This window comes from Neofelis nebulosa, chromosome 2 (genome assembly GCF_028018385.1).
Source record: "Neofelis nebulosa isolate mNeoNeb1 chromosome 2, mNeoNeb1.pri, whole genome shotgun sequence".
NCBI lineage: Eukaryota > Metazoa > Chordata > Mammalia > Carnivora > Felidae > Neofelis > Neofelis nebulosa.
Window position 1 is genome coordinate 28006410 of NC_080783.1, and position 25879 is coordinate 28032288.

General features: G+C 40.7%; 1 protein-coding gene across 1 annotated transcript in view; it reads right to left on the bottom strand.

The window, feature by feature from the left end:
• Positions 1 to 382: 382 nt before the first annotated feature.
• Positions 383 to 25879, bottom strand: part of PTH2R (parathyroid hormone 2 receptor) — an 84057-nt gene continuing 58560 nt past the window's right edge. The window contains exons 9-13 of the mRNA XM_058707035.1: positions 21174 to 21240; positions 11969 to 12063; positions 4179 to 4317; positions 2678 to 2719; positions 383 to 1614 (exon numbers count right to left, since the gene is read on the bottom strand). Of these exons, the coding sequence (XP_058563018.1) occupies positions 1219 to 1614; positions 2678 to 2719; positions 4179 to 4317; positions 11969 to 12063; positions 21174 to 21240 (739 nt within the window). The 3' untranslated portion in view covers positions 383 to 1218. The remainder of the gene's footprint in view (positions 1615 to 2677; positions 2720 to 4178; positions 4318 to 11968; positions 12064 to 21173; positions 21241 to 25879) is intronic.

Sequence of the window (25879 nt, forward strand, 5' to 3'; positions counted from 1 at the left end):
GGTCATGAACCGGGGTTCAAGTCCGTAGATCTGTATCTGAAGCCACATTCTGTCATGACTAGCTGTGCCACTTGTGGGCAAGTTAGTCCACCTCGGTGAGTCACGTTGCCATCTGTAATAAGGGTGACAGTGATACAACTTAACCGTTAAGTTTGTAGTGAGGATTAAATTAAGTTAATGCTTGTAAATAAAAACCAACGGGATGCTGGGTACCTAACATACACTCAATCAATGTTTCACTGCTGCAATATACTGAGGTTTCAAGTTCAGGGATGTGCTGGAGGTACATGCCAGTCTCCATCGATTTGAAGAAGGAACGTTGGGTTGGTTCTCAAAACAAAGTTAGATGCCGAGGGAAAATTTTTACAATTCACCCAAAATGTATTTTTAAAACAAACTTTTAATTTATCCCACATGCCATTTGGAATGTAGCAACAGAACAAAGAACAAAAGGCACGGATGCTGTGTGCCTTACCAGCGATACAAACGATTACAAACACAATCAGCCTGCAGACACAAACTAACGGGGAAAACCGTGTGACATGTCAAGCTTTACAGAGGAGTGAAGAAGACCTGAGATTTGGCTGGTCACAAAGGAGACATTCAAAAGAAGGAATATGTGCAATACTTTTTTGAGTAATTCTCCTTGTTCCTAGAAAGAAACAAATATGTCACAAATGTATTATCTTATCAAAGCCCAGCCCCTTATTTTCCAGTGTGTGTGTGTTCTTAGCTCACGTTTCAACGTACATCTTCAGACCCTAATGGCTCCCCTGCATCCCCCAAAGAAATGCAATGGTAGGAGTACCTTAAAATGAGAAAGAGAAAAACAGAATGCTCATATCTGAAAAGGGAAACGACACATACTGAATGATCTCTATCATACTTAGGGTGATATTTATGAGAGAAAACCAGAGCCAAGGGAGTGAAACGTTTTCTACCCAAGAGCAGCAGAAAAATGAACAATCACAGAGCAATTTGTCGCACAGCAATTTGGAAGAGAACTTGATGCCAACATAAGAGAATAAACTACTCCACTGACACTTCTTCTTTTGTGTCTTTAGGATTTATAGGATCAAATTCATGCAACCTGAAAATTTTTGTGAAATAACACTTTGAACCCTGAATTTTCAGTTCTGGGGCACAAGCAGAGGAATGCCAGCCAAGCTTCTCTCACACAACCAGAGGGACCAGCTCTTTAAAGTCACAGATGTTGACTCAGAGAACATCCTCCGTTTCTCCTCTGCTTCCTTCAGGGTCTGGGTTGAATTCCAACGGCCTGGGAGACTCTGCCATTGGAATCTCATCTCCTCGCCTGGCGTTACCTTCCTTGGTCTCCTCGTGGATCAAGTGTGGCAGGCAGTCCTGCTCCGAGTTACTCCAGACATAGCCGGGTAACGTCACGTGGCTGTCGGGCTGGTGGCCGGCTGTCTTGGTGGCTTTGCCAGAGATGAGCACCATGCGAGCGCTGGCAGCCACCTGCGACTGGCTGCTGGTGCTGTGGGTCAAGGTGGTGAGCACGGAGCCGTATCGGTGGCCGCCGCATGGGGGCGTCCTTTTCCAGTCGATGGAGAGATTCCACCGGCCCCACAACTTCTTCACCTCGGACTGAACCTAAGTCACAGGAAATATTGTGCGTCAGAAACCATCAGGGAGCCTGAAGCCTTGTTAGACGGATATTTGCCCTTCAGCGATAGTAATCGCCGAGTTTCCATTGTGTGCCAGGGAATGATGTACATATTCTCCCTCCACCTCAGAAAACCTCTACATGTTATTACTGGCTCCGAGAGAGGTAAAGGGTCTTGTCCAAGATCAGTATTTTAATATAAGCTGAAATGCAGCCCATAGAAACATCTGACTTGTGGGAAAGGGAACAGAGGATTCTGGGTGGAAGAGGAGGGGGGGGGGCGTAAATAGTGCCAGCTGTGCCCGAGGAATGGCATGGAAGGTACTCAACTTGAAATGTAATACTGTGACTTTGCACAGGCATACTGAGGGAGGAAAAAATGGGAAAGAAGCCCGTACCACGAAAAACAGGCACTGCAAATGACTTCTTAATAGGGTGGGGCTCTTGCTCCCAATCTTGTGGTTGAGGTTTCAGTTCCCCTGCTATTACCATTTACCAGAAGAGAGCTTAGTTGGAATTTCCATGGAAAGCAGTGGAAACCTGGTAAGCTGATAACAGCATGGCTAATGCTCTCCAGCCAACCCTTCAATGAACTAAAAGTGTCCCGTCACCATCGTGTGGTTTTTAAAATATCAAAATATTCTCATGGACTTGTCCCAAGAAAACTTATTTTTTAGCTTCTCATAGGACTTGAAGTTGAATGTAAGTTTATGTATTAACTGGAATATGAAATTAACCATCCTTCCAAGTATCAGTTTACATTCCAACGAGTTGCATGGTGTTTGGGTTTTTGTTTTTGTTTCTGATATCAGGGTTTGCAACTGAATTAACATTGAAAAGTGCTAGAAGAGGAAGACTTTAGCTTATTTCCATTCATTCTTGCTTTCTCAAAATAGTTTATGATCGAAATATCCCCTTTCTCCCTGCTCATTTTTTCCTGCCACTCCTGGGGATCCTGAAGAGATCCAGGCCACCCCGTGATGGCCATTTACAAGCTGACTCGGACCTACACCTATGGGGTGTGGGGTGTCCGGGGCTCTTCAAACCTACCTCCCCGTTGCAGTAGCAGTAGATGATAGACACAAAGAAACCCTGGGGAACAAAACAGAACGTTAGCATGCTGACAATTCATGAAGATCACAGCGCTGACGTGTCTTGTGTCAAAATATGTGAGTTGAAAAAGTGGGTGGTGGTATGATTCCTTCAGAAAATTATATGAACTACTCTCTCCTGATGTTTCCAAATCTTTAAGTTTATGTTATATTTGTCTGAGATCCTTCCTTGGTGTCAGCTGAACCAAACAAGTAACTGAATAAAACACTGTAAGATCCATAAAGAATTGATTCCCATTTTATTAGCTTCATGTATGTTGTCACTCAAGGATCACAGAATAGCACCTGGTGAGTACGAGGTATTTATACATTGTGAATGCTGGAAACTACACACATAGGCTATCATATGGCAAAAAGACAAAGAAACTTTTGTGTCACTCATTCAAAAGTATTTATTGAGCCTCTACAGTGCAAACTGCTCAGCATGCCAGGGGTGAACAATTTAATCAAGACAGATGGGGTCCCTGTTCCCTTAGAGCTTACATTCTAGAAGGAAATACAGATGGATAAAACATAAACACCTAGCCACGCTGGAAAATTGTAAGATAAAAAGGGCTATGCAGACAAAATGTGAAAGAGAGGAATGGAGAAGGTATATTGAATGGGTAACTCAATGAAGAGCGCTTTGAAGAGATAGCATTTAAGCTGGTTTGAGTGACAAGAAGAAGCCAGGCCTTGTGAATATTGGGGATGCTGTGGGGAGAGCCCTCCAGACAAAGGCAACGGCAAGTATGAGCCCCTGAGATAGGAATGAGTTTGAGGAACAGAGAGTGTGGAAGCAGGAGCGTGACTCAAACTCAATGGGTGACAGGGAGCACAGTGTGACACGAGGTCACAGTCGGGCAGGATCCCTGCCACATAGGGCTGGGCACACCAGCAAATGGCATTTGGATGTTATTCTGAGTGCAATGGGAAAACTCTGGGTACTTCGGGTAGATGGGTGACATGATCAAATTTATTTTTAAGATCCTCCAGACTATATACGGGGACTAGATTTAAGGCGACTGGAGGTGGCAGCGAGCGAGTGCCCCGGAGGAGGGAGGTGTCCGCAGTAAGCCATGTAAGCGATGACAGTAATTGTATTTTCAAATGAGATAAAACGGGTAGCAGCTACTTCTCCTTTTTTGTCTCCCTTTCCCTTTTGTGCCTCCTCCCTGCCTTCTTTTTCTTTGACTTTCGTTTATTTTCCATACACACACGCAGAAGTCCCTGCTCTGTACGTGTTCCATATTTTACAGCAATATGCTTTCTTGTCTCACTGCCCAGACTTGGTGAGAAGCAGCTCCTGCTGTGGGCAGAGGTTAAAAGCATAGGCTCCAGAGAATAACGCCCTTCCGTGGCCCCCCGGGAGACAGGTGCATGAAAGCGGGAGAGAGGAGCAGAGAAAAAAGTTGTGGGGGGGGGGGGGGTACCACAATGCAAGAGCCGGAGCTGTCTACCTGAAAGGAATTGAAGAAGAGCTCACAGTGCATCCGGACCTCCCAGCCCAGCCCGGCGAAGGAGTGGGGCAGGCACAGGAACACGATGTAGTGCACTCCAAAGACCAGCACCAGGACCAGGGTCGATTTGGCCAGTTTCCTGAAAGAAGCCTTTTTATTAACCAACTTAGAGTGCCAGTCCGTGGAGATGGCTTGCAGGAAAAAATCAAGCTTAGGAGAGGCTGACTTTTTCCCTGTCTCTTTAGATCCCATGGCTTCTGCTAGATATTTTTCCCCCCTCCCTCCTCTTCCTGTCACATTTATACTAAATAGAAAAAAGGGAACGATTAATTCAAGCTCGAGAGGGACTGAGAAAGGCTTAAGGGAAATAGTACTTTTTTTAAAAGCTAAATTTTTTATACTAAATCAAATTGTTTATTCTCACTTCCCATGATTATTATCCCTTAATTCTCTCTAATCTCATTTCTACTCTCCTGGATTAACAGATATTGTTTTCATAAAGCTATGAAATGCCCTTTGTTGCTGCCCTAAATTTACTTTAACTTCTATGTTTGAGACTTAAACGAGTATTACTTCCATTCATGTTAATTATCTTCACTTTCCACAGACCACATTTTGATTTGTTTTGTTCATTTTAAAATTAACTACTCCCACGGCACATGGGTAGCTCAATCAGTTAAGTGTCCAACTCTTAATTTCCGTTTAGGTCATGACCTCACAGCTCAGCTCAAGAGCTCACTCCCTGCCTCAGGCTCTGGGCTCTGTGCTGACAGCTCAGAGCCTGGAGCCTGCTTCAGATTCTATCTCCTTCTCCACCCCTCTCCTGCTTCTGCTCAGTCTCTCTCTCTCTCTCTCTCTCAAATATAAATAAACACTAAAATTTTTTAATTAATTAATTAAAATAAAATTAACTACTCCCTAGTTTCTTTATCAGTTGGATCTCCATTAATCATTTCATATTTTCTTATAAGCTGCATATGGTCAATGTTTTTTGCTGTCTGTAAATATTCTACAAATTATCTACAGTTCTAGGTTTTGTACCTTTATTTTGCAAGCTAAGCAATTTGACTTTATTTCCCTTAACTACTTTTTCATATATATTTTCTTGTGTATCTGGAGGAACCCCAGGTTTCCAGTATGTTGGTTGACTCTAAAATGGCCCCCAGTGATTCCCCACCTAATATTTACATTCTTGTTAATCCCCTTCCTTTGAGTGTAGACAGAAACCTAGGACTTGTTTCTAATTGACAGACTACAGGCAAAATGATGGGATGTCACTTCTGTGATTACATTTCATAAGATTGTAACTTTCATCTTAATAGCAAAGCCTCTCCCTTGTTTGGTCCAATGAAGCAAGCAACCATGTTGTGAGCTAGTCTACTGAGTGGCCCATGTGGCAGGGTGGGGTGGCATCAGCCAAGAAAAAACTGAATTCTGTCAATAATCTCATAAACTTGGAAGCGGATTCTTCCCCAGTCCAACCTTAAGATAAGCCTATAGCCCTGATTGACATCTCAGTTGACCCTTATAAGAGATCCTGAGGGAGGAGGTCCATGTAAACCATGCTCAGATTTCTGACCTACAGAAACGTTAAAATAGCAAGTTTTTTTTTTTTTTTTGGTTTTGTTTTAAGCCACTTATGTTTGTGGTAATTCATTTGCACAGTAGATAACTAGTACACCCCAGCACATCATTTTCTGGTGTTTGGCTTTGGGGTTTTGGGGGGGAGGGGGTTCTTTTGTACTTTTATCCAAGAATCTGCCAAATCTGGCTTCTTCTTTCTTTTTTTTTTTAATTTTTTTTTAACGTTTATTTATTTTTGAGACAGGGAGAGACAGCGTGAACGGGGGAGGGTTGGAGAGAGAGGGAGACACAGAATCTGAAACAGCCTCCAGGCTCTGAGCTGTCAGCACAGAGCCTGACGCGGGGCTCGAACTCACAGACCACGAGATCATGACCTGAGCCGAAGTCAGATGCTTAACCGACTGAGCCACCCAGGCGCCCCTGGCTTCTTCTTTCTTATTCCTCAAATATTCCCTTCTTTGGAAATCATTTATGCCCCAGTAATCTCAAACAATTGTAACCTTCTCCCTTTCTTACTGGTCTTTCCTCCAGCTACTTTTCTTTCTCCCTCCCTTCCTTCCTTCTTTCTTTCCTTCCTTCATTCCTTCCTTCCTTCTTTATTTGTTTACTTATGTATATACTTACCTAGTTTCCTTCTTAGAAATAGACAGTGTGGATAAGCAGAGATCACAATGGACTGAAACTAAACAGAACTGGATTCAGGTTCCAGATTTGCCATTAACTTCCTAAGTGACTGGGATTCGGTTTTCTTTCCTCTAAAATGAGGTAACAGAGCCCAGAAGTTTATAAGAGCTATAATAGTCTAAGGCTTTCATAGGGATCATCTTCCAGACACATCCACTTTCCTATCATAACCATCTTATCAGTTCCTGCAGGACCTGGGTGTCCCACAAAATCATATTCAAAAGCCTAACTTAGACATTTAGAGTTGCATATGTGTCCCATCTCATTCTCCTCTGCCTCTTGTATCTCTCAGTAGTGCCTAGACCATCTGCTCCTCTTGTCTCAGAGCCGTCTGCTCTGCCTCAGGCTCACAGTTTCCCCAGTGGCCTATGGGCTTTCCCCTGTGCTGTTCTAGCCCCACACTTCATACTTTGACTCATCTACAGTCTACTTAGTTTGAAAATTCTACCTTAAGTCTGTTTCATTCAAGGCAGCATCCATGGTAAGACCATGGATTTCTCTGACCTAACTAAACCTTTCAACTTTCAGAGGCTCCTTGGGATATGCCTGTCCTCCTGAATCCTGACAAGTGACTATCCTTTTCCATCACTGCATAAATGAGCAAGACACTGTGAGTAACTTCATGACATTGGAATTCAGTCTAATCAGATAAAGGGGGACAGCACTAACTACATTTGCAGAACTTTACAAGTCTTGTTTAACATGACCCTGAAAAGGAAGTTGCATTTCCTCTTTTAAGATGATTGAATAGGGGCACCTGGGTGGCTGAGTCCATTGAGTGTCCAACTTCGGCTCAGGTCATGATCTCATAGCTCGTGAGTTTGAGCCCTGCGTGGGGCTCTGTGCTGACAGCTCAAAGCCTGGAGCCTGCTTCAGATTCTGTGGGTGTCTCTCTCTCTCTCTGCCCCTCTCCTGCTCACTCTCTCTCTCTCTCTCAAAATAAATAAACATTAAATTAAAAAAATATTTTTAAAATGAATGGATAAATCCCCCTGGAGATATTCTCAAACTCAAGCTAACTTTGATTGTTCCTATTGTGTGTGACTAGGAGCCATAAACTAGGTTAAAACAGGAAAGAAAGAAGAAGAAAGAAAGAAAGAAAGAAAGAAAGAAAGAAAGAAAGAAAGAAAGAAAGAAAGAAGAGAGAGAAAGAAAGGAGAGGAGAGGAGAGGAGAGGAGAGGAGAGGAGAGGAGAGGAGAGGAGAGGAGAGGAGAGGAGAGGAGAGGAGAGGAGAGAGGAAAGAAAGGAGAGGAGAAGGGAGGAGAAGGGAGGAGAAGGGAGGGGAAGGGAAGGGAAGGGAAGGGGGAAGAAAGAAGTTCAACACATTGTGAAATGAGCACGAATATAAAATTTTAGGGACAGTTTGGTTCAAAGCAGAGCAAGAAACAGTTGTCAAAGACTGCAATTTAGTGGGAATCCTGCTAGCTCAGCCATCTGTTTTTTTCTCTTTTTCTATGACTAGGCTCTTTTACAGTTCTGTAGAGGTAAAAGTTAATTTGCAGCAAACATGATAATTGAATTTATTTTCTATTGCTATGTAACATATTATCACAAATTTAGTGACATAAACAATATCCATTTATTCACTCTCAGTTTCTATATACCCCACGTCCAGGCATGATGTACATAGGTCTTCTGCTCAGGGTGTCACAAGGCCAAAATCAAGGTGTCAGCCACCAGGATTGTGTTTTCATCTGGACATCAGGGCTCTTCTCCAAGTTCATGCATACTGCTAGCAGATCTCAGCTCCTTGAAGTTGTAGGACTGGGAGCTGGCTATTGGCCAGGGATCATTCAGTTCCTACAAGCTGCCCTCAGACTGTCCTCAGGTCCTAGCCATATGCCTTCACAACATGTGGGATTACTTCTTCAAAGCCAGCAGGAGGATCTCTCTCCAGGCTGTCACTCACAGGAGTCACTACCCCATCACTTTTGCCTTGTAATGTAACCTAAGCAAGGGAGAAACTGTCCTATCGCAGGTCTTGCTCAAGAAGGGGTATGGAGGATGATTATAGAGGCATGTACACCAGGGGGAAGGTAATCTTGGCAGGGCAGGGAGGGGCTGGGGAAGGTGGAGTATGCATCTTAGAAATTGGCCTACCATAGTAGTGCAAATAATTCCTGTCCACAGAAATGTAAATTGTGCCCAGTGGAATGTCACTAATTTTAGCCCTGTGGATATTAACAAGTTTTACTAATTTGCATCCATTTGTAAATTCATTTCAGCCTTCATGATTCCCTTTTAAGCGTGTGTAATGTCTTACCAGTTCCTTCATTAATGACTTCAATAAAATCTTTGAAGTGTGTTCATTTATATTTGTATAAAAGTTATGATTACATCCTCTTTGAAAATTTATCCTCCAGTGCCAGGGGTAAGTTGAAGCAGGGGCATGTACCAGGCCGATGGATACATGGGTCATTTGTTCGCTTATAAAGATGGATTTTCGCACTCACATCAAATCATTCAGCAATCCTGGGCACTGATTTGTTCGGCGTCCATCTGGTCACTCACGTCTTCGCAGCCCAGCTCTCTGAAAAGGCACAGCTGCCTAGTGAGATGATCAGGGATGCACCAACTGAACGTGGCCTTCTGGCTTGCTGAAAACACGGTGGCGGCTCTGCCTCCAAGGGCAAAGCCATGAGAGGAATGTAAAGGAATCGAAGGGTCCGAGGGACTCAGTGTCCTATTCAGAAAATAGATACTCAATTCTTGCAACAGCTCTCTCCCCAGGTGAAAAGTGTTGGAAGATCTCTACTTTCCTTGTCAGAGTCAACTTAGCTTTTTGAAAAAAACTACTATTTCCCTTAAGCCTTTTTTGATCCCTCTTGAGCTTGAATTAATCTTCTCCTTTTATCTATATACCTAACACTTTGTAAGTGCATCTCTACTGGTACTGTCCTCACTTTGTTTAATTAAATTAATCTCTCTCTCTCTATCTCTTTCTCTCACCACTCACACAAATTTTTTTGCACACAGAAACCATGTCTTCTTATACTTTGAATTCTTGTGTGGCACAAAAAGGGCACTCAGTCAATGAAGCTGTTGCCTATGACGCCCCTGTTACATACTATACTGGCTGCCTCCTTTTATTCTGCCAACCATGTAAGAGCTGTTATCATCCCATAGCCTGATGAGGACAGAGGCTTGGAAAAACAAAGTATTCGCCTAAAGTCAGACAATGAGTACAAGATTCAGCCTTAAAATCTGCCCTCTTTACTATCATACTGCATAATAGACATTGGTTGAATTTATTCCAAAAATAATAAATAATAAATACGATCTTTGTCTAACATTGAATGGAAAGTCAAATTAGCCAAAACATTCCAATGTTCTTGTCCATTCAATCTTGCATTTCTCATAGCTCATGTTTTTCCACTTCTGGCAATCTTTTCTTACTTTGCAAGGGGATTGAGTTGTAATTTAAAACAAAAAATGCAGGGGTGCCTGGGTTGCTCAGTCAGTTAAGCATCTGACTTCAACTCAGGTCATGATCTCACAGTTTGTGAGTTTGAGCCGTGCTTCAGGCTCTGCGCTGACAGCTCAGAGCCTGGACCCCGCTTCAGATTCTGTGTCTCCCTCTCTCTCTGCCCCTCCCCTGCTCATGCTCTCTCTCTCTCTCTCTCTCTCTCTCTCTCTCTCTCGAAATTAAACAATTAAAAAAAATTTTTTAAAAACAAAAAATGCATCAGCCTTGCTGTTAAATCTGATATATTATTTAATTTTCTACACACCAGTCTTGTTTTAAAATAACTGATGTGGTAAATAAAAAGAAAGACAGAGCCTTTCCTCACCACATTTTGAACTTTGGGCACTAGTAAGAATACGAAGGGTGTTTCAGTTATTAAAAAAAAAAATGTATGTGGCTGGAAAATACTTTCCCTGACTACCTGACTTTAGTCTAGACTCTGTTCAAATTAATCACTTCAAACTTAAAACACTTCTGGGCCCCAGATTATTTAAAAATATGTTCTGAATTCTGAATAGATTATTTTAATCCTTGATGAATTTTTCTCTTCCATTGTTTTGAGAAATACTCCCCCATGCATGAACTCAAAATATTGCCTATTCAAACTATGTTTTAAGATAATTCACCCTTTGTTCTCTCCAGAATTTTTTCTCAAGTCTCTTTGGTAACTTTTAACTGAGAGTTCAAGTTCACATCATTTAGAACTATAAAAATAAGGAGCTTTTATTCAGAACTAGAGAAATAAGCAGCTTTCAAAAACCTTTGTACTTTTCCACTTTATGGAGAAAATTGAAGAGCTATTTACATTTTCCACTGTTCTGTCATCCCCTGGCCTTTGTCTTCATCAGTGGGATGTGACAGGAGACAGGCTATATTAGTATGGCAAAGGTCCTTCACTGTAAACTCTTAGGCACAATTTATATTATAATAATACCGCTTGCAGCACATTAAAAATAATTGGAGCCTGCAGCTACTGGTTTGTTCAGTGTGTGTCTTATCCCAGACTCCAGTCTATACCCGTCATCTTTTCTGCCTGACAGTGAAAGTTGCCTACACAGTAGAGGGAAATAATTCAACAAAGGGCTTCGAGAACAGTTGTGACACTGAACCAAAATACTGACTATGGTTTCTTCCTTTCTGTGTCTCAGACAGCATTTCCTAACAGTCCAAGACAGAAAGAAGTGGTTATTACTTTGGGATTATAAAGATCAATCCACATCCACCTGACCACTGGATGTGTGTACAATTGGATAGAGGCTGTTATTATTCGGGACTCCCAAAACTGTCATTGGGAAAAGTGGGAATACCCTTAAGATAGCTTGATAATGATCATAAACACTCGATTTGCCCTTTTCTTCATGAAAGACTGAATAATGTGTCTTGCTCAGTGTATTTGAACGTTCTTAAAAATTTATATTTGGTAGGGGCCAGTTTGATGGACAGATTGGAAACGATACAGCAAACCCACCTTCTTGATATTTTCTGTTATGACATATTATCTTAAGAACACAGAGGGGCCCCTGGGTGGCTCAGTCGGTTAGGTATCCGACTTCAGCTCAGGTCATGATCTCACGGCTGGTGGGTTCGAGCCCTGTGTTGGGCTTTGTGCTGACAGCTCAGAGCCTGGAGCCTGCTTCAGATTCTGTCTCCTTCTCTCTCTGCCCTTCCCCCACTTGCTCTCTCTCTCTGTCTCTCAAAAATAAATAAACATTGAAAAAAAAAAGAACACAGATAAAATTGTCTGCTAAGATCATCAACAAGAGATTTTCTGGGTAGTCACATTGTTTATGGGAAAATCCCAATCTGCTAAGAACAGATAAAAAAAAAAAAATTATACTTAGTAATTAAAATGTAAGCACATTAGGAAGGTTCTGGATTACTTAGATTTGCCTAAAATATATATATGCATTTCTGATAAATGGCATAACTAAACCAAATGAAAATTCATATTCACAAATTCATCTCTCAGAGACATTTCAGATCAATCAATACCTGTTCTTTACTCTAAATAGTAACCAAAATATTTCCTCTGGTAGATGCCTGTCCTGGAATTACCTGTATTGCTTTTTTGTGTCATGCCCAACTGCATTGGTCTCCCAGATTTTGGTAGCCAGAACTCTAACCGTATTCAGAAACAGAATAAAATTGAGCTGAAAGAGAAGGTAATATTACAAAGAATTATTAACTTAGCCATCAAGATGTTTATAAAAAGTTATACAAATTGAACTTCTTTGTGTTCAAAAACCATAAATTACCCATTCCATATATGTGAAAGAGGGACTCTGAGATAAGATACTGGACAGCTAGTGATTCTTGAGTTGCCCTCATGAAAACACAGAGATAAAAAGTTTCAACAGCACTGGAAACTAAAAATGCCAAAGGATGATCTGCCAGAATCCATAAGGAATTTCCAAACCCAAGTTCAGATGAAGTCCTGTGGCAGACTGGCAGAATAAAGGATAATAGTTATACAAATGTAACTACCTGCCCTTTTTGAAATGAGTTCCCAGCTTCTGTATAGATCTTAGGGAGAGGAATAATAGAGTTGTTTGGGGGATGCTGTCCTTCTTATGACATATGAAAAGTATTGAGTGAAGTATGTAGGTTTAAAAAAAAAAGCAAATGATGCGGGGCATGGATGAAATAGATAAAAGGGATTAAGAGCACACTTATCTTGATGAGCAATGAGTAATGTACATAATTGTTAAACTATTAAGTTGTACGCCTAAAATTAACACTGTATGTTATGTACACTTCAATTAAAACAATATTTTAAAAACACTTCTCAGGCACACACAAAACAAGATGCTGTCTAAGAATAGGCCCCCACTGGAGGCAGTTAGATTGAATTTGAAATATTACAGGTGTGAGAACCCCAGAGACAATCAAGTTCTGGTTTTAAAAATGTTGGGGAGGTGTTGGTAGGATAAGCCCTTTTATGTCTGAGGGCCACAAGAATCAGAGAAGAGATCCAAAATGAAGAAAAAGAAAAGATCTCCAGGTCTAGGGTCATAGGGAAGTAGAAGCCTGAGGCCCTGGAGATGCCTGCAGTCCAGAAAGTGTCACTACTTAGGAATAACGGTAATGTGGGTTGCCAAGAGTGGGCTTGTGTTAGCGGCAGATGAACAGCAGGAAGAGAGGACCGATCAAGTTCTGGATCTTGGAAAATAAAACTTGTCTTGCCGAGTTTTCAACCATTTCTGGAATTCGAAGAATTTGGGTTGTGGGGTGATTCATGTGCCCCTCTCCTGGGTCCAGCTGATCGTCTCCATCAGCCCTCAGCCCCCTGCCACCTTCTTTGTCACCCTACCTACTGACTATGCTCTCACCTCTCACTGATTTCACACTTCTTATAAGAACTAGGGGCTGAGACTTGAGCCCCATACCCTGGAGGAAGGACACAGGTGCACTGTGAGCTGGTGGAAGAATAAGGATTTTTCAGGCCAGTAAGGGCTGCCATTTATTGAACACCTGAGTTTAAATGCTCACAGGAATATGGGACAAGCATAGGTCCCTTTATTACGGATGAAGAAACTCCAGCCCAAAGAGATCAATTGATTTGACCTAAGCTACCCAGCTATCAGGGGAATCTGACCCAGGTCTGTGTGAGTCTGTACTGTGAATTCTTAACCGCTATCTTATACCTTCTCTTCAGGAGGATAAAAAAAAAAAAATGCAAAACATGAGAGCTGAGGACCTCCATTCATCCTCACCCACCGCAACACCTGGCTCCAGACGTAAAATCATTTTCTTTTTTTTTTTTTAATGTTTGTTTATTTTTGAGACAGAGAGAGAGAGAGAGAGAGAGCATGCATGAGCAGGGGAGGAGTAGAGAGAGGGGGACAGAGACTCCCAAGCAGGCTCTGTGCTGACAGCAGCAAGCCTGATGAGGGGCTCCAACTCCACAATAGTGAGATCATGACCTGAGCCAAAGTCAGATGCTCAACCGACTGAGCCACGCCGGTGCCTAAGACACAAAATCTTTTTCAATAAGAGGGTGAGAGCTGCTCACAGATGTCACATGAGTGCTACTTTGTGAACAGCCACTCATGTCAGGCCCCATTAATTCTACTCTCCCTATGACTACAGCCCCGGGCGATACAGTGCAGCTGGGAGTCAAACTGGTGAGAAGCGATGCTGTGTAATTACCCTTAAAGGACGAAGTGATAGGAACTAGAGCTGGCAGAGCTATGGAAGCAATGCCAACTGGGGACTATCACTTGTCATTTCCTCTTCCTGGAAAAGGAAAAATTGTAGATGGCTTCAGGCAGGCCAACCTTAAACTCCATCCATATTAAAAAGCTCGGGGCGCCTGGGTGGCGCAGTCGGTTAAGCGTCCGACTTCAGCCAGGTCACGATCTCGCGTTCCGTGAGTTCGAGCCCCGCGTCAGGCTCTGGGCTGATGGCTCAGAGCCTGGAGCCTGTTTCTGATTCTGTGTCTCCCTCTCTCTCTGCCCCTCCCCCGTTCATGCTCTGTCTCTCTCTGTCCCAAAAATAAATAAAAAACGTTGAAAAAAAAAATTAAAAAAAAAAAAAAAAAAAGCTCACGACCAGGAATTGGCCAGCGGACCACACTAAATAAATACTGAAAACTCCGAAGAATTTGACTACAGAAAATACACACATCCAAAACATCAGTTTAATAACTAAGATGATGCATTTAAGGACAAGGAAGTGGATTATGGAAAGAATTAAGAAAAACTAAGATTGAGTAAAACGTGCTGCCTTAAAAGATCAGCTAACGAAATATGCCGATACTGCGACAATAGTTGGGTGAAATTCCAAATAATTACTCTGAATAATTTAGGAAAGTATAGAATAAAGGGTAATTAGAAACTAAGTTATTGACCACTTAAGTGTATTATGCGAAGTGACTCAGTCTTCACAGGAGATAGGCATATTATTGCCCCATTTTACAGATGAGGAATCTGAGTAACAGTTTACACAAATTATTCCCAGTCACACAGCCAGCACGTGGCAGAGGCCTCCTGAGGCCCTTGCCGCCTGGACGCAATAGCATGCACTCAACCACTGCACCGTACTGTCCATAAAGTAGAGTTGAGTTACCGCAGATTGAGATGGAGACAGAAACTTAAAGAGCAGGATGGATTAAGAAAAGATTGTAAAGAATCTAAACTATAATCAAGTTTGGGGAGCCTGGATGGCTCCGTTGGTTAAGCATCTGACTTCGGCTCAGGTCATGATCTTACGGTTCATGAGCTCGAGCCCCACGTCAGCCTCTGTGCTGACGACTCAGAGCCTGGAGCCTGTTTCGGATCCTGTGTGTGTGTCTCTCTCTCTCTCTCTCTCTCTCTCTCTCTCTCAGTCCCTCCCCCACTCATCCCTGACTCTGTGTGTGTGTGTGTGTGTGTCTCAAAAAATAAACATTAAAAAATTTTTTAAATAAATGAATTAAATAAAATAAGATATAATCAAGTCTTAAAATCAGTATTAGAAACAGCAAACAGCAGATCTAACAAAGCAGGAGAACATATCCAGCAATGTGGAAGACCACTGAAGACGCTTCCCACATGGAAGGTAAAGAACAGAGACCCACCCACACGATAAGGGGAGAGGTGCTTGTGTGGACAACAGGGAATTGCAAGTTATCATGCAGATTTATTTCTCTTTCTGCAGAAAAGATAATGATAAATTGAACAAACCAATAAAAATACAAGAGGGAGAAGTCCCTGCGCCAAAGGAAGGTCTGAGCCTGTAGACGGAAAAATGACGTTATACGCGGGGCAAATGGAATGATAAAAGAACGAGACCAAGAAGAAGCGTCCTGGTGACATTCTTCAATTTTATTTTAGAGGATGAAGACACGATTCTAAGAGAAAATTAGAGAGTCCTCGCATCTTTCATGTGAACCTCTTGTAAAATTTTGCTTAAAGGTCTACTTCAGGCAAAGCACAGATAAAACAAAGAAAAAACCAAAACCGAGAAGATGAATAAAATGCCCCCCTCATCAGCATTAAAACCAGTCACATATAGAATCAATTTTATGCAAATGTGGTTTTTAAATAATGCAAATGTAAACATTAGATTCTCTCTCAATTAAAAATTTAAAGATGGATTCAAAGTGACGCACAGTTGAATTGAAACAAAGAACTCAAAACTTCAGCCTGGAAACCTCTGGCCCCGCAGGCTATCTCTGAGACTTTGTTCCCAGAGCCCTCTTGGCCGGGATCCTTCTCTCACTCCCTCTGCTCCCCCTCCCTCACGAGGGTAGCTCATTTTCCTAGGCTTCAGGCTGAATGTCAGCTTTCCTCAGAAGCTGTTCCAACCTCACCCCAGCACTTGTCACGTTTAAATGTTTGCCTCACGCACTTTGCTTAAGCTTCAGGAGGAAATGGTGTCTGTCGCCTCACCGTATCACGGCCATTGCCTCACCCAGCACCCGCAATGTTCTCGGTGTTTAATCGGGACTTGTTAAATGAGTGAATGAATAATTGACTGCGTGAGATATGCCCTCTCCAAGCCCTAGTTATATTCTGGGAAATCAGCATATCCCCCTTTCATGTAGAGTGTTCACTTCTACGTGTCTATCATAAAACACATCGTCAGAGAAAGAAGTCAGAATTTATGTATAGGAAAGCCCACTGTTGTAAAACCTCTATAAACCCATCTCTGGGCCCCTGCAATTTTCATCTCTGCCTTTGGACACATGCGGGGGAGGGGTGCTTTCTCCTGGTCCCGATTGTCCCTGCCAGGGGGCGCTGCTCAACTGACGTGCACTTTCGTTCTCCCCTTCACTCTCTCCAGCCCTGAAGGAGACAAACCGAAGTATTTAATGAGCAAATGTGGGAAGAATATGGACTTTGTTTGACCTGGCCCATCCTTCTTTGCCTTGGGAGCTTGCCACGAGCACACTTGCCCTGCAGCGTCTCCAGGGTTAGGAGTCTGCCCCTTAGCCTCCTGTGTGAATGTAGGTCCTCCTGTCTCCGGGGGCGGTGGCCCCCTTGGTCAGGATGGATTACATCTGCCAACTTCACCTTTACCACTTTTTCTAGACCATGCTGCCCTGCGTGCCCTCTTCTTCCTTCCATCGATGTTCTGGAAGGCCCAGCACCAAAACAACGCTGCGTCTCTGCTGTCGACCAGGAAGTATTCCTCTCAGAGTTTGATGTTATACAGAAGAATTTTTTCTTAATCATCCTCAAATCAACAGCGTGTTGCAGGTGAAAAACAAATTGTTATATTGGCAGATGTTTATTATCAGAACAAAAAAATGAATGTTTTCTGATGTTCTCTTAAACATGGTTTTAACACTTGTGAACAAGACAAAGCCAACAACAGTGCTATAATTTTAGATTGTGTGATTCCAAAATACAGTGGTTCATCCTAAATTTATACTAAAGTCTGATGATCTCTAAAATTCGATTCTCTCGATATGACTTCTTCAAGTTAGAACCTATAAATGCTTATTCTCTATAAACTCCTATCTTCTCTTAAATTCAGTTTGCTTTATATATAGCTTAGAACTTCTGATCACATTTGCTCCCAGATTTTACTCCCAGATACACAAAATTCCAATTAATAGAATCTCTGCTATTCCAGTATCCAAAGCCAGAATTAAGTGAGGGATCCAACCTATATTTAAAATTCTTGGCAAATAATTTCTGATAGCGTATATGGAGCATATCTAATTACATAAAACCCTGCCATATGCAATGCAAGTTTGAAAGACAAATATTTTATCCAAAGTTAATATATAAAAACTATAAATATTGCCTTCAAAATTGGAAGACCTTTACCATAAATTCAAGAAACAATCTTGACACGTTTTGGAGTGCAAGTGACAAGAACATGGTCAAAACCGTGCTTAGTCTTATTTTGTCACACTATCTGTGACCTTTATCTGCGTGGACTCTAGTTACCTTCTCTGGAAATGAAAAGGTCACGGGAAATGCAGAGGTTCTGTAATTACACAGCACTTTGCTTGGTGCTCTCATTTCACTTCTTGCCTCTTACCAGTTCCCCAGGGCATCTACTTAGCACACCGGTTTTATTTTTTCAACAAATATTTATTGAGTGGCCACTCTGCACCAGGAAACCTGCTAGGCACTAGAAATATAGAAGTTTAGGGAAAATATGGTTCTTGATCACATAATCCTTGTAGCTTAGAGGGCAAGATGGACGCTCAACAACTAGGAGCTTCACACATTGTGATGATCTTGAGAAGGAAAAAAACCTCACCTTGCTCTGTGGGTTATGACAGGTGTGACCTAATTTAGACTGGAGGCATCAAGGAGGCCACAATGAAGAAGTGGCATTTAAAGTGAGGAATGGAAGAAAGCACACCCCCACCTTCCAGGGGTACAGAGCAGAATGTGGGAGAGCCCTGAGGAGGCAGAGGTGGACAAGTTCAAGGATCTGAAAGGAAAACAATGTGGCTGAGGTACTGCATGTAAATGGTGCAGGCACGAGTGACCGGGGGCTTCTCTAGACTATCAGGAACGTTAGGTTTTATTATAGGTGCAAGGAGTTCATTGGGTAGAGACAGTGGGCCTGAAGTTAGAATCCCCACTTACCAGCCACTTACTCCATCACTTACTAGCTGTGTGACCTCGGGCAGTTTCCTCTTCTAGAAGATTAGATAAATCTATGTAAATAAAGCACTTAAAACAGTGCCCACTGCAAGGTAAGCACTGTGCAGTGTTTGCTGTTATTTGTCATGCTTCCCAGTTTCAGGACGCTGAGGAACTGAGAGGAGGGAGCCTTGTCACTCAGAACACGAGGACGAGGTTCAGGCACACCTCTTTCCTTACAGACTGGTTCTACAGTGAAATGAGAGGATCTTAAAGGGAACTGTGATAACTGAATTGTAATACTAAAACAAAATGGTCGCTCAAAGAACAGAAAGCTTCTCTTGAATCTTCTCTGATTCATGAGAATAAATGGGTGTTGTGACATTGGAAAAACATTTAAAAATTCTTGCTTTGGAGCTGTCATAATTTTAGTTCGAGAATATGAAAGTGGCTTCCCCTAAGTTTTCTTCAAAATGCATTGAGTGTACCATCATTTCTAGCTCTCTTTCCCCAATGGGGAATCTTCTAAGAACCTCCATAATCACCTAACTTTACTGTTTTACTTTTCAGTTTAGAAACCTCAGCAAATAAACTTCTCATCCATGTTGACGTTGTAACTAAGATCTGCAAACAAACAAACACAAAAACACAAAGATTTGGCTAAAAAATCAATGGTTTGGGGGGTGCCTGGGTGGCTCAGTTGGTTAAGTGTCCCACTTTGTCCCAGTCAGTTAAGCGTCCCAGATCAGGTCATGATCTCACAGTTTGTGAGTTGGAGCCCCTGGTCAGGCTCTGTGCTGACAGCCTGGAGCCTGCTTTGGATTCTGCATCTCCCTCTGTCTCTGCCCCTCCCCTGCTTGTGCGCTCTCTCTCTCTCTTTTTCTCTCTAAAATATAAATAAACATTAAAAAAATTTTAAATCAACGGTTTCAATGGAAGACGTCCTATGATTTACTTTTCTCCACTGTCCTCTGCTTCAGTTATTAATTTTGCGAGAATCTCTTAGACTTTTCACAGGTCTTTTCTTTCCAGCAAATGAAAACTCAAACTTGATGTTCTTAAACTCACCTACATTTTCATATAATGTTTAATTATCTCTTATTTCACAATTCTAGTACAAAGCACTGAAGACACTAAAAGTAAGAAGACCCCTTAAAAAGAGGATGGTAAGTGATGGATGAGCGAACCCTGTAGAGGAGGAACTAGGAGGAAAGAAAATGAAAGGTGGGGAAGCACAGATGAGGATAGAGTATTAGCAGATAAAAGGGAAATCAGAGTGGTAAACACCAGACCCTACTTCATAAAGTTAATTTGTATCTTTAACTTCATTCATGTTCCCCCAGGGATATAGTTTACCACCAAATGGTTTGATGGGGTGGTTTATCCCCAGACTAAGAAAGCAGCCCTTCATTAAAATTAAAATTAAATGATAAGAGTTTATAAATGTAAGTCATTCGTTCATTTACCCACAGTCTGTTTATAGCTTCTCCTATGACATAGAATCTGTTCTACTTTGCTAACATGCTGTTTTCGCAAGGATACAAACCGGCTTCTCTAAAAGTGTTCTACATTTTATTTCCTCCATAAGCACTTACACCAATGGGCTTTTGAAATGAAGAGTCCTTTTCAATCTTTTCTATTTTTCTTTCTGCATTTTTCCTATGAGATAAACAAGCTTTTCTCTGACTCTGGATAAATACTACAAAACCTCAGTCCCATTAATAGCTGTCCCTCTGTATCCAGTGTGGCAACATAATGACAAACTGGGTGATGCATTGTGCTACAGAAAACAAAATGAGAAAAGTAAGAAACTGGAGAACAAAGAAAGACAAAAAAAAAAAAAGAAAATCATTAAGAATTAGACTCCTACATTACTTTCAAATGATTTCACAGTTAATATGGGAACATAAGTCATTGTATTAAGATGTTTATAATCTTGAATTAACACAAGAAAACATGAGATGGTATAATTTCTTCATCAAACCACAGAGAAGCGATAAAGCCTTCAAGGGAAGTCAAGAGTAAACATTTTGGTGAGTTTTGTCAGACACAAAGAAGTGTAACTTTGTTTTCTTTCACAACACAGATACAATACACCCGTGAAATATTATAGGCAGATAAGGTCCATGCAATACACATTGCCTACTCCAGTCTTTTTCTATTACATATCAGACAGGATTCTGTGGAATATGTCTCCACATAGCATCCTCTTAACTACTGGAAGACATTATGCCAAGGAAGAGGTTTAGTCAATGCTTTATAATGAAGCATCCTATCATTTTTCTTTCTCCCAGTAATTCCTCTGTTCTCCCACTATTTGTCCTCTCCTCCTGACCTACTTACTACCAGGTGATCAGAACAGTAAAGTGGAGCTATAATATAACAGATGTAAAGAGAGAAGAGTTTTAGGACCTTCCAACTCCTTGAACATGTAAATGGTCACAGATATCTTGAAGCCCTGGAATTTAACCATGCGCTAGCTGATTAAAGCAAGGTCTGTGCTTTCTGCATGGATCTCAGCATCAGCCACAAGTACTGGTATGATCCTAGCCCAGACTCTCCCAACAGCTATTGCTGTAATGTGCGAGTCTCCTAAACCTTTGTAGAAGAAAGAGACAGACACACTCTTTGTAGAAGAAAGAGACAGACACACTCTCTCTCAGTTTTAGCAGCAACTTAATTATGCATCCTATTCCTTTCTTTCTACTACACAGGCTTTTTACACTCACCCCGATAGCTGCTAAGATTGGAGCTTGATAAATCCACTTGATGTTTCCAGCACTAAGTTCCCAGCATCTGAGATATGAAAAAGAATTTTCATGAATAAATTGACAAGCAAATAGGCAGTGAGAACCAAGTAGCATTTTAAGTTTTACCGAACATTCCTGTCCCAAGCTTTTTTTTTTTAATGTTTATTTATTTTTGAGAGGGAGAGACAGAATGCAAGCAGGGGAGGGGCAGAGAGAGAGGGAGACACAGATCTGAAGCAGGCTCCAGGCTCTGAGCTATCAGCATAGAGCCTGATGTGGGGCTTGAACTCACCAACTGTGAGATCATGACCTGAGCCAAAGTTGGATGTTTAACCAACTGAGCCACCCAGGCGCCCCCCCACCCCGTCCCAAGCTTTTGATTGAAAGATAAGTAGACACACATACATACACACACACACACACACACACACACACACACACCCCTCACTAAATACCCAAACTAGTGAAAAAATGTGTAATGGGTCTTGGTTTCCATACGATGAACTGTGGAGCATTATAAATACTGTTTAATTTTATATCAACAAGAGTCAAAACCACAGTTCCAGAGCCACAAAAAATTATTGTCTTACAAATGTGGTGCACCTGATACTTCATTTTCTTATCACTGGAATGAGAAAGTCTTCTCACTTCCAAAAGTTCCAACAATTCTATGTTATAACTCCACACGCTATAGAATACTGACAATAATGTGAATCATTCTTATCCATCGAAATGCAATAAAAAGCTGACAGTGGGTGGCTCAATCAGTTAAGCATCCAACTTCGGCTCACGTTACCGGCTCTCGCAGTTCATGAGTCTGAGCCCCAAGTTGGGCTCTGTGCTGACAGCTCAGAGCCTGGAGCCTGCTTTGAATTCTGTGTCTCCCTCTTTCTCTGTCTCTCCCCTGCTCATGCTCTTTCTCTCTCAAAAATAAACATTAAAAAAAAAACTGACAGTAATGCAAATGATCCTTGTTGACAGATATGCATTAGAAAACTAGAAGCAAGTGAAAATATACATAGAAATGAAAACTAGTTGTGTTTGGTGGAATATGATTGATTATTGCCTTATGAAGACTGAATTTTTGCATGAATTTATAAATTTATTTCAGTGTTCATTTTGCTAAATATAAGCGTGTGATTCCTATATTTCTTCTTTGAACGAGTTATAACATCTTACTCGTTCCCTCATTAATTAGTGGGTTAAAAGATCTTTGACAATGCTCATTTTACATTAGCATAAAATCCATGATTTTATCTTTGACTGTAAAAAGCTTGTTTTTTAGCAGTACTTAATAAAAACACTATATGATTTACCTATTTGTTATGTTTATCTTCTCAACTGCCATCCCAACTAGAATTTAGTTTCTACATGAACAGGGAACGTTTTTCTTATTTTCTGATGTAGTATAAGTGCCTATAATAATATGGAGCATGTAGGTAGTTGACAAATATTTTTTGGATTGAGTTGAATTGAAAGTAAGTTGACTCAGTCTCACCCAGGCTGGTCTGCGATTGGGTGAAATTGGAATAAATGGAACAGTGTTGAGAAAAACTAGTTCTGCTTGAAACTTTAATGTAGCACTTTAAACAGTTTTTATACATTAAAGATACATGACTAAAAGCTTCTTTCTTGGGTTCTTTCTCCTTAGACAAAACCTAGCATCAATTGTAGGGACAATAAATGAAATTATATAAAAAATATTAGGGATAGAAGGTAATTTTTTAATTCTAGATGATAAACTTATCAAAAAGTTCCTTTTAAATTAATGAATAAGTTAGGGATAATACAAAGCAATTTCAACTATCCCCTTGAAGGTAAAACATTTTCAGTATATATGTAATGACCATATAGTTTTAAATTTTAACATTTTCATACAGGTGATACATTCCCATTTGAAAAATCAAACTATATGAAAAGACAGCCATTGAGACATCTCAGTTCTTCCCATCTTCCAATTTTCCTCTGCCCCTGTCTCTCTCTGTATACATCACATCTTTTATTACTTTATTGTATATGTTTCCAGTGTTTTCTTATGCATATACAAATCCAAATATTATATCTTATTTTCCCCTACCCTACGAAAAGTGCAACGTATACTCTGTTCTGCAACTGGCTCTTTCCTTTTAACAGTACATTTTTTATTTCTTTTCCTATCGGTACCAAGACAGCTCAGTAGCACAGCATTCCATTAGAAAGATGTACCACAGTAGAATCAACTAGACCCCAAGACCAAAGTATAATCCTGACCCTGATACACTACAATCTGCAGAATCAATGGACTTGAAGTTTGAATAACATGGAAATCAAAGACAGGGAGATTTTGCACTCGCACATTATTAAGCCTTTCCTAGCATTATTTGCATGCATGTATTTTTCACGTTATTCAACCATACAGGAAAGATAAGTGTGACTGAGTTGTGCAGAATGTCTATCACGCTACCCGAAAAATGCTTCCTACTAAATGGAAAGTGGCATATATTGTATGAATATAAATTGAACACTGATTCACTAGCTGCAAGGCTCTTGAATTCTTTAAATTTTCTTTTTGCTTTGACTTTTGGTAATATCTCCACAATCTTTCTTTGCCTCAATGACATTTCATCACGGTGTCTCCTAACACACTTCAGTTCAGTTGTACAATTGCAGCTCTATAAAATACTTCTATTTGGAACTAGGTCAAAACCAGCTACCTCTAGAAACAGGAAAAACTTGACTTTGATAATTTTCAATGTCAAAGTTTCAAATTCACCCTTTGATATGAAAGGCAACTGAGATGTCAGATTTTTTTTTTAAGAAAACACTATTAATCTTTGCTTTTCATTCATTCATTCCTCAATGTCCCAGCTCATGCTGTGTTTGTTAACATGGCTCAGAAACTACCCTCTGTTCAGACTTCACAAATTAAATTTTAACACTCTCAAAAATGCGGAAATGAATGTAACTAAAAATGAAGTTCTGAGTAGTGAGCATGAGGCACAAGGGTCTGACTAAAAACTAGGAACTAGGACTTCCTGGAGCCAGAACTGGGAATAGGAGAGGCACTGTTCGCCAGAACAGATCCAGGGAGTTGTGCTGACTGAACACCACATTGTACCCACAACTCACAATGTGACAAGAGCAGGGGAAGTGCAGAAGCCCTGGGAACCATGCAGATTTCCTCGAAATGATAGAAGCTATCTTTCTTGGTCCTTTGCACAACTGGGTCCCACCTTTCCTGTTGGCATCTCATCTCCTTTGAATGAGCAGGGAGAAGGTAATAAGGTAGCTAATGGGGGGGGAGGGGGGGTTGCTTTCATTAAGTAAAAAGAAAGAGAAACAAATATAGTCACTTTTTAAGCTCATTTGTCCAATCAAAACTACTCAATTTTCTTACCCTAGCTTAGCCAAATAACTTTTGATAGAATTTTAGAACTGTAAGACTTCCTTTGTGTATTCAGTAGCATTTAGAGGATCTTCCAAAACTGAGTCTGGTCGGCTTACCTCTAATGGGCAAGGCTACAGAGAAAATCAGAGTTCTAGCTTTAGAAGGCCAGAGTAGAAAAAAGAAGAATCTCAAATATTTGAGACAGGAGCAGAGATCCCATTCATCCTTTGAGGATGCCCCAAGCTGGCTCCAAAGCTGAACTTTGTGGCAGAGCACTCTCTGTAGGTCAGATTATCCTCAAGAAAACGCACAAAAACTTTCTATCCAGAGACAAGCTGAATTTCATGAAAAATCAAGTTAGGCAACTTTGAAATCATGCTATGTATGTGATAATACAGTTTTATTTTATATGCAAAATAAATATAAAATGACCCCTTAACCCAATTATCACGTTCAGATCAGGACACTATAAAATTCAAAATTTTATTCTGAGTAAGGCAGGAATAAATGTTTTGCACAGAGGAGTCATATGATCTAACTTATATTTAATTTTTTGGCATTAGTTCAACTGTTTCAGAGCAATATTCAGCATCAGTTGTACTTTTTGAAATATTGTGTACCTAAAGAATGTTTTGCCTCAAAAACAATAGACGTATAATTTTTTTCTTAAAAAAAATACATATGACTGTTAATGGTGTATGATTCAGTTTATGATTTTCAAGGAAGAATAAAAGATCGCTAAGAAAACTAATTATCTAATTCAATATAAAATGCATTGTGAATATTTTTGCTTGCTTTCTATGCTCAAGGCTTGGAATATCTGTTGAACGGATGAATGAGTCAAAATTGCTACAGGCTGACCGTAGGTTTTGGAGATGTAACCTGATGTCTCTGGGAGTCATTTTATTCATCTCTCAAATGAGAGGATTGAACAAAAAAATACCTTAGGATCTATTTTCTCTAAAATTCCAAATCTAAGTTATACGGTTACACATCTCAGGGTAAAATTATTTATCATTATTTAGTACCTCTTTACTGACTCAACCTACCCCGCAAGAAATCAAATAGCAGACACTGTAAGTTTTCTTTGACATTTCCAGTATCATCGTATACATACAGCAATAATGATAATGTTGATAACATTAACCCTCAATTATTAGCAAATTTAATGTTTGCATATAAGTTGGCGTTTACAAAGCCCTTTCATAAACGGGCTCTCATCTGATTTTCAAATCTACCCCCTGCAGACTCACAACCTTACTCATCACCAAGAATATTTTCATTTTACAAATGGGAAGTCTGAGGCTAAGGGAAATGG